The following is a 9,924-nucleotide window of genomic DNA, read 5'->3' on the forward strand; positions in this document are numbered from 1 at the left end:
TCCCTTGTGTGGAAAATATTGTTTCATTTACAGTCAATTACAGCCCTGTATATTTCACATGAATATTTCATTATTGAAGACTCCAAGTAAAATGTTGTAATGTGACCAAACGTCTTCCAGTGGGAAAAATGCGATGGAAGTGTGCTAATGCAAACTATCTCAGGTCCTGCAAAAGTACTCTATTTGACAGCACTTTTATGAGGAAGGTTATGTTTAAGGCTTGGGAGGGTGATTCCCAAGCTAAAACCCTATATTTTATTCTCAGCCCTGCAACAGCCATTAGGGCTTGTTACATGTTACACTGTGAGCCGCACAAATGTTGGTCAGCTTCGTGCTAGCTTGCAGTCGCACCTTCAGTTTGAGCAGTACGTGGCTGGGGAGTGGCTGGGTTATGCGGATTAAGAGAGAATCCTACCCTGGAGTGGCATAATTTTGAGCTGCACAATGAGTGTTTTAAACCACTTGAAGGTGTTAATGTGCTGACAGTCCAGGGGTTAAGAGCTCCAGGAGCTGCCCAAAATTAATGGGTAACAGGGCCCTATTGTGTAAAATTTCTCTCTCAAAAAACATTCAGAAGGGACGAGAAAAACCAGATTATCTTTCAAAATGCTTAAGTATTGTTTGCATTCACAACACATTCATACTCTGGGGTCCTGCTATTCTGGCTCTTCCATTACTGCTCCTCCACCTCCTTTCTGCCTACCCTCCAAACTCCTCAAATGCACTTCCTTCCCCCTTCTACCGTTTCATCTCCCCTCCTGTCCATCCTGGCTTTCATCTCGTTCACACCAAAACTATGTTTGTGATCTCTCCGTAGCCAAAGGAGGCCTTCTCTTCTAGTCCCGGCTTCTTGACGTCTTAGCTATAATCGACACCGTTAATCATGCTCCCTTTAATTTTTGTCTTCCTGTACCTTTTCTGCCCCGTTCGTAGTTCTTTTTGTATCTCTCTAATGCAATGTTTTTAGAGCACTTTTGGTGGGGAGAGGGAAGCAGTTTGGTAGGGAAACTTTCTCTCCCTACAATCCTAGTTATGCCTTCAAAACCCATCTCCTCTTCAGTTCAACTGGAATAATAATGAAATCTTTATTTTCTGTCCGAAATCCTTTCCCACACCTTCCTTCAATTACTGCTGGCACCAGCACCAGTATTCTTTCACGTCAGAGGAGACATTGGTATCAGCTTTGTCTGGTTTCCTTTAAGCCCCACACATCCAGAATATAGTCAAATCCTGATGTTTCTTCTTCATAATACTAGCAACTTTTAAGCTTCTCATCCTCTGCTCCCCCTTGTCCTCCCACAACCAGTATTTTTTTTTAAAGGGATTATTTGCTGTTCCTTTATTTCAGGGACAAACTTTCAGGCACTATCTGTATTTATAATAGTAGCAGCGTCATGCTCTAAGTCAAATCTTTGTTCTGTGGGTCCTTTATTTTTCAATTGTCATAAAGATACCTGTAGATATTATTTGTTCCATTTAAAAGGTATGCTAGGTGACTGAAGCTTGATCCTTTTTTCGTTTTTTTAGTGGGAGCCATCCCATTTTGGTTAGGTGGAATGTATCGTATCCATTTTTGCCATGTGTATTTAGTGTAAATGTAGTTATATTATGCCAAGTGTATTTAGTGTAAATGTAGTGCTTATGTCGTAATGTTATGAACCTTTTCCTCTTCTGTTCCACAGCGTGTGATATGAATGTTCACAAACAGTGTGTAATAAATGTCCCAAGTCTCTGTGGAATGGATCACACGGAGAAAAGAGGAAGGATTTATCTGAAAGCGGAAGTCACTGGTGACAAACTACAAGTCACAGGTAAATAAAAAAAAAAGAGCGAAAAAGGTTTTCTGGTAACAGTAACAGGGGGTTGTTTGGGAACTTTTTGGTGCTTCAGAATAATGTAATGTCAGTTATATACTTACTATTATATTCAAACTATTTATGTACTTTGGGTCATATCCTTGCTCGTTATGGTCAATGACAAACTTCCATTAATCTTCAACAGTTCATCTAATATGTATGGTAGTCTAAAAATGTTGTAGAAGCTGGTATTCAAACAAATTGTAATTATTTACAATGGATTTGCATAAGGTTTAAAGCAACACTTTGCCCCTGGAGGAAAACATAAGCACACTAACTAAAATCTGTGTAAAAGACATTTTTCCATGTAAACAGCATTACAACTGAATTGTTAAGCTCTTGAAAAAGGTGTCCAGCAGTTACTCAAAACCCAAGAGGAGATCCCTTGGATTCTTCCATCCGATATAAAGCTGGGATCCATAGTCCACAGTATCCAGTTTGGATTTGGGCTCAAAGACTGTTCCAGGCAAAACATAAAATATGACATCAATAACCATATTCTTGGAGATGTTTTGCTTTTCTTTCCTTGAAAGTATTTTCTTAGGTATTTGTAATACTTGGTTTATTTTCTTTTCCAATACCTGGTCTTTGGGATTATTCTGAAGCAATGCTCTAAGATCTAACCCATTCCCCCCAAAATAACACTTGAATTTTGAAGGTTTGGGAATAAATTATTCCAGTCAGGTATGTTATATATGTTAACGTTAATGGAACTTCCTTATGCATCACAGGATGGAATTTAGTTTTCAAAAATGTATAGCACAGTTTAATTTTTTTTAATCTTTATATATGTTTTTCTGATTTTGAACTAGCGGTGATTAAGTTGGTTAACCTGTGCCTCGCGTGTGCTTGATAGCAATACAATTCAGTATCACTCCTATTTGCGGAGAACCTGTGCCATTGTACCGTATATTTACACCGAGGGACTAGAGGAGCTAGAGGGCAGAAGTTGAGGGTGGCTTGGTCGAGAATCTCATGTTCCCCACAGGCAATGCTGATTGTCAGAGCAAACAAATACATCTATATGCTGACAGATAAAAAACGTGCTCCTTTTTTTTTTTTTTTTCAAACTGTCCTACAGAGAAATAAAACTGGTATCACAACACATTCGTGTGACTCAGTGTTCACTTGAGAATGAAGGAAATAATAAAATGTAATAGCACATAGAAAGTACAGTAAAAGTCAGGGGTAAGAGAGTGATGAAGCTTGTTCTGTTTTCGTCTTCCGTGGGGCTAACCCCCCGCCCTCCCTACACACACGCCAGATGATGAAGGCACCTCATCAGGTGATGGGACCTGTAGAGAAAACTTAAACTAGACATACAGTTAAAACCGGCAGTGTTTCAGGACATGAACTATGTGATCCTTTGAAACACAAGTGAAGGGCTCCCCCAAGGCCGCCTCTTTCTAGTGTTACGATATGAAATTAATTTCAGTTGTGAAGCCACAACAGAGCAGAATAGGAGACATGTGAGGTTGTTTCTACTTTTGTCTTTGGTTTCTAATCACAGTGAAGGATCTGTTATTGCTGTCATCCTGTGCAAGCGCTGAGCTCAGTCACATTGTCTCAGTGTTGTCGAGCTTAAATACCAGGTTTTGCAGCCTGCTGAAAACAAAATGCGTTCTGAAGGAGACCTGAAGATTATTCCCTTCACCTAGGCAGTTTTCCAGAGTTTATACACATTCTGGATTTTCTTTTCATGCCTTCTATGAATGTCATAAAGGAAATCACTAAGTACATCTGGATTTTGAGGGCTCTTAGAGTCCTATTGAGATGCCTGGCAAACATACATAACTACAGTCCTTCATCTTTTTTGATATCTGTAACTCAGCACCTTAGGATCTTCCTATCAAATGTCTAGAAGGCATTTTGTCCTAGAAGATGTTGGAAAGGAAGGGGAGGATAATGTGCAGTTACAGTGAATCAGAATAGAACCTATGTGATAGTTAATTGCAGCCAACTTTTGCAAATTGCTTCCCACTGATGTAGGAGGGAAAAACTTGTCCACGGTGCTGTCATTTAGGAAATGTTTCTTTCACTAAGCAATGAATACATCACCCTTTCAGAAATACAGATACTAATTTTAACTGTACCATCAAGAGGAATTAAATTGAAAATTATAACACTGAAGAAACTGAATCTTTGTATTAATCTTGAGCATTATTCAATAAGGTACCTAAGCAGGTGTCTAACTTCAAGGCTGCACTGCAGATGATTCAGCAGAGAACCTAAAAAAAAGTGTTTAAATCCAGTTTCTTTTAGGGGACTTAAGAAGTTACTTAAGTACTTTTCTAAATTAGAATGAATTCAAGCAAGTGGTTTTCAGTACAGCTGTGCAAAGTTTCGGTCCCTGATTTGATCTGGCGGAGATTCAGCCTGATTCGGTGTCCGAATCTCCAAATTCAAATTGAATCAAAGGACCCTTTAATCCCTCCAAATGGATTTGGAGAGATTCAGAAAGATTTGGAGATTCAGACATAGACGCAGCTTTAAGTGGTTTGTCTACATACCTCTAGGCTCATGAACACTGCAATGCTGGGGTGCATGGAGCATCCCACAGAAGCACGGGGGGCTCCCCAGCATGCTTGACAGGAGACCCAGAAGTGGACCAGAAGCAGTTCTGGTCCATTTCCAGGTCCACTGGGGAGCGCGCTGGCCCCCACCCCTACGCGCCCTCCTGGCAGCCGAGCCAGGAGGCCCCGCACTCCTGTGGGATGCTCCATGTGCCCCAGCTTCGCAGCAATCACGAGCCGTGCATGCTACTTCAAGGTACGTAGAAAACATATTTAAAGCTGTGCGTATGGCCGAATCGCTGATTCTCCAAATCAGCATTGAATCTTCAGATTTGGATTCAGCTGAATCAAATCAGGGACAGTGATCCAAGTCAATGAATCAAATCACTGTCCCTGATTCGGGCTGAATCCAAATCGAATAGGGCCTGCCTTGCACACCTCTGGTTTTTAGGCAGAAAGGTTGTATTATACTGACGGATGAATTTTCCTACTTAACATGAACTAAATGTATAAAAGAGAAGGATAACAGGGTTCACCTTACAGAATTGTAATAATGGAGACTAATGTTTTTCTGAAGACTTTTCAAATACTGTACAGGGAATATTATATTGACACCAATAGTTTTGTAGTGAAACATTGTAGGCTCCCAGCCCAAATCAGTATCTGAAACTACTGGTTCTTTAATTCCAGCTTCCGACTTTTCACAAGGAAGGGGTTTGAACTTAGTTTCAGTCATGCCAGTATGAGACTAATGGCATAATTTTCTCTGTATTCTGCAAGCTTGATCCTGCTTGCTTTGAAGTAAGTAGCAAGATGCCTATTGAGTACAGAAATCAGGTCCACTATTATCAGGTCCTCTGTTCGCTTTTTGTATTATTTTAAATATATGCTCCAAATGTTAGAGAATATAAAACTATTGTAGTTGGTGCTGTCTGTTCTTCAGTCCATTCATTGGGAATGGGTGCAGTGTGTTACGAAAAGGCATGAGGTTCCATCTTTTGTTCCCTATCATAAGTGCTAGAAAATTGCCTCTGTTTTAAAAAATAATTCAAATTTAGAAGGTATTTTTAGAGCAGGCAGTGTTGCTATATTTAGAATGGACTAATACTTAAGTTGGCATATGGACAAGATTATGTGAAGGCTTTGGTGTTACTTCAGTACATAAACTGCTCACTGAAAATGAACAATTTATGCACAAAGTTCCTACAGATGCCAGAAAAATGCTCACTGTGTGTAATGAACTGTAATTTGGTGAGAGTTAGACTTGTGCTGAATACGAAGTCTGTATCATCCGCTCTTTTGCCCCTATGTAACTCTGTTTTGAAGAACCAGCTAAAATGATTTTAAACAGACTGAGCCTAAGAAGGCTCCCCAGCAGACATTCATTAGCGGTACAAACCAAAGATCCCTTATTCTATAGATTTGAGGCAAAAAAAAGTGTCCTGTAACAGTGGATAAGTTGTAGAAATAACGCTCCATTTAAATCCTTGGTAAATGGCTTGCGGGGTTTTTAAGAGAAAGTGTTTTTGTTGTTTTTTTCTAAAGGGAAATCTTAACACTCATTTAGCACTTCAGAGGAATAACACTTTCTTTGTTATTTTTTCCATTCTTGGCATTCTTTTAGTGGCGAGTAGAAACGGATGACTAATAGGAAAGAGGATATGGAAACAGATATTATCACCTCTGAAGTGGGTGCAAAAATCTGGCAGTTTTATGCATTCAGAATGACAGGACCAAATAATCTCCGTCCCAGATTTCTGAAAACTGGCAGGTGGAATCTTACATCAAGTAGCAAGGGTTTAAAATAAATCTGTCAAGTTGTAGTTGAAGAAAATGTGGACCCATTTGAGCTGCAGCTGTGTGGGGCAACTTGTTTACAGCAGAAGCTGTGAATGGGCACGGGGACGTCACCACCCTGTTGCTCTTTCCACCCTGCTATTGGTCTCATGAAAACAAAGTCTAGATTTACTGACAGAAAAGTACCTGAAAAAGATCCAGTGCCTTTGCCTGTATGCAGTGAACCACAGTCCCAATTCACATTAGAAAAAAAAAATAGAAGTAAATGCAAGTTAAAAAAATTGCCAACCAGCAGATGAACACTGGCAGTTGACAATGATACTGCCATGAAAATATGCACAGGATCGCCTGTTAGACAAGAGACATATGGCTGTGGAGGTAAACTTTTAAAAGAGGTATCATTCAAACAAAAATCTGCTCTGCAGTTCCATTAAATGCACACTGCATAGACAAGTAAGCAAATGGTTGCAAACTGTTCCCCACTGAAGTTGATGACAAATCTCTTAGGTCAGATGCAGACATTACACTTTTACTAGTATAAGTGATTGGAAACTGGTCTGTACCTGTAACAGAACAGAAGTTCAGCACCTAAACCAATTATTCCCATAACTGAACAGAAGTTTGGCGCACACAAACTGCTTTAAAAATGGCAGAACCCAGTCTAAGACTTGCCCCACCCCACCAAAGGTCAAATGTGTGGTCTGTTTGCTACCGATCTAAACTACACTGCTTCCAGAAAACTGCATAGCTTAGATCGGTTCCACCTCGGGCTTTCTGAATGTCTGTACCGAGCCTGATTGATTTTTGGTAAGATTGGGGATTCACTTGTTATCTTAACTATTAACAGTTGAGTCTTTCATAAACCTGCCTGAAACCTTTGGTCTCTGTAGATGCTTATTTATGTAGGAGTACTTAGGAAAGTTAAGAGGAATCAACTATAACTGTGTAGTTAATGCATGTAATTTAAAATGCATTAAACCCCCGTGTGGACACTCACTCAGAAGTACAGTGGCTTTCGTTGGCTTACCCGACTTTAATAGATGAGCCCTTGGATGTTTGTTTTAAGATACAATTTAAAACAAAATCTGATTATGTTTTCAGCGTTATGTCATGTTAGGCCATATTCATTTATAATACTATCTGTGTCCACTCTGTCGTTGCATGTTCAAACAGTAAGCACATGATAATTCATGATCTTTGAAAAGTGGAAAAGGATTATTTAGAAAGTGCTAAAGAACAAGGCAGTATAAAAGAATATATATTTCCAATTCATAATTTTTATTTGAAAAGTGCTTTTGCAAATTATGAATATAGACTTGCATAGACGTTAGAGCTGGAAGGGACCTCGGAAGATCATCGAGTCCAGCCCCCTGCCCCAGGGGCAGGAAGTCAGCTAGGGTCAAAGGATCCCAGCAAGATATGCGTCCAAACGTTTCTTTCTTAATAGCAGAGCTGTTAAGAATTCTTTCTGTTCTGTTAACTTTCAGGTATTTTTACAGTGCAGAACATGCACGGAAGTGTACTTCAAGTTATTTTTCCCAACTATTTTTTTTGAGCATGTTTGACAAATGCCATTGCATCTATTGTTGATTCTCAACCACCATGCTGTGAGATCCAGTCAAGGGTGCTGTGGGTGCCATGCAATATTAGAACTGTTAGGTGTGCAAGCATGATTTACAAGATAAACCCAGAGATTTCGAATAGGAATCCACAGTGTTACAAACATTTTGGCCCTCTGAGGTCTTTCTTAGTTCTCTGCAACAAAAAAAATTGTTCTGCTATTCTTCTGTATTCAAAAAAGGAGTTAAAACTGAGAGCTGGGATTTTCAAAGGGGTGCCTTGGGTATAAGAAGGTTGAGAACCGCTGGCTTGTATTTATATGAAAGCATTTCCATCCTATTGCTAATAGGTCTTTAGATGCCAAGGCAAGTGTCTGTTTTACTCTAACTATGTATATAATTATTGTGGGGCTATTTGTGCTATTCTGGTTGAAGGCTTATTAGCTTTTCTATTTCCATTTTTAAGGTTTCTGAAAATGACTCGAAACAAAAATGGCAAGTGAACCCCAGAAGCAAATTCTTTTACCAAACCAGAAGAAAAAAATTTTTTTTTTCCCCAAATAATTCACAAAATAACCCAAGACATGAAGTTTCTATTTTTGCATGATTTCACTTCTAAGGAGCTTAGAAATCTGGAGATTGGCATCTTTTTTTTTTAAACAAATTTTTGCATGTTCAATCCATCTTCTCCCAGAATTACTTTATGCTAAAATGAACGTATACCTTGACACACACACACACACACACACACACACACACACACACACACACACACACACACACACACGCTTTAGGAAAGAAAGCCCTTCCCAAAAGCTGGCAAATAGAATCCCACTGCTGAAGTCCTCAAAAGAGTTGGATGAATGTTTCATTAGAGACTTTCAGGCATAAAGTACAAAAAAGGGGTGCTTGGCAACTGCTGAGTAAGCCTTTGCCTGATTTTAAAGAAAAAAAAATCCTATTGTCTGGACCTTGAACTCCTTCATCTAGCATTCCTGAATGTCCGTCCCAGCCTACATCCTATTTTGGTTGCCAGTTTGACTCCTGCTGAGCTCTGATTCTTCCAGCAGTCTGCTTGTATTGCCTGCCAGGCATCTGTGCTCTTAAATGTACACCTGGCAGTTACGGTAGTTAGCACTCTATAAATACTCTAGATAGACTTTCCATCAACTATTGCTGCTTCAGTAAGTCAACCGTTGGAGGCTGCCGCACAGATGGCCTTTGTGGGGGAGGATCTGTGGATGGCATTCCTCAGTGGGGCTCTCCTCTGCATGTTGCTTAGAATACTAGGGCTCTGCGAAGCTTTGATTCCTGATTGGATTTGGTGGAAATCTGGTCCGATTCGGTGGCCAAATCTCTGAATCCGAATCAAATCAGAGGACCCTTTAATCTTTCTGAATTGAATCGGAACCCTCCAAATCAATTTGGAGAGATTTGGAAAGATTCAGAGATTTGGACATAGACATAGCTTTAAATGTTTTTTCTACCTCCTCCTGAGTCTTCAGAGGGGGCACCCGGGGTCCCCCTGCAGCTGATCGCTGAGCCAGGAGGGCCCCCCAGAGCACTCCCCAGCACACCTAGAAGTGGACCAGAAGTACTTCTGGTCCGCTTCCGGGTTCACCGCTGAGCATGTGGAGGGCCATCCCCCCGCAGTCCTGTGGGATGCTCTATTTGCCCCAGCATCGCAGTGATCACAAGCTGCACCTACTACCTCAAGGTACATAGAAAACACTTTTAAAGCTGCGTCTGTCTGAATTGCGGATTCTCTGAATCAGCATCAAATCTTCAGATTCTGATTCGGCCAAATCGAATCAGGGACGAATTGAATCACTGTCCCCGATTTGAGCCGAATCCGAATCAAATAGGGCCCACTTCGCACACCCCTATAGAGTACCTTCTGTCACAACCCAAAGTTGTGGTTTTTCTTGTTTGTGTGCGCTTCGGCATCGCTAAATTGTGTTCCCGCTAAATTGCAGCTCTTTTGCACGGTGGAGCAGTCTGTTGCAATTAGGAACCCGCATGCAGGAGCTTTTCCCACCAGTTTTGTAGCCTTCTTTGCATCGTGCATTTCTTTTGCATTATGGTGATGCACGGTACAAAGAAGTTCCCGCCATTTGTATTGAGATTTCTGCCACATTATTGGCCGATCTTAATATAGGCACACGTGGCGGCTAGCTATTGGCTTTTTTTCCCTCCCAA

At 40.5% G+C, this 9,924-nt stretch overlaps 1 protein-coding gene across 1 annotated transcript in view; it reads left to right on the forward strand.

The window, feature by feature from the left end:
- Positions 1-9,924, forward strand: part of PRKCA (protein kinase C alpha) — a 302,661-nt gene that overhangs the window by 201,958 nt on the left and 90,779 nt on the right. The window contains exon 4 of the mRNA XM_025196266.1: positions 1,683-1,811. Coding sequence (XP_025052051.1) covers positions 1,683-1,811 — 129 coding nt within the window. The remainder of the gene's footprint in view (positions 1-1,682; positions 1,812-9,924) is intronic.

The sequence above is a fragment of the Alligator sinensis genome, unplaced genomic scaffold, assembly GCF_000455745.1.
Source record: "Alligator sinensis unplaced genomic scaffold, ASM45574v1 scaffold282_2, whole genome shotgun sequence".
NCBI lineage: Eukaryota > Metazoa > Chordata > Crocodylia > Alligatoridae > Alligator > Alligator sinensis.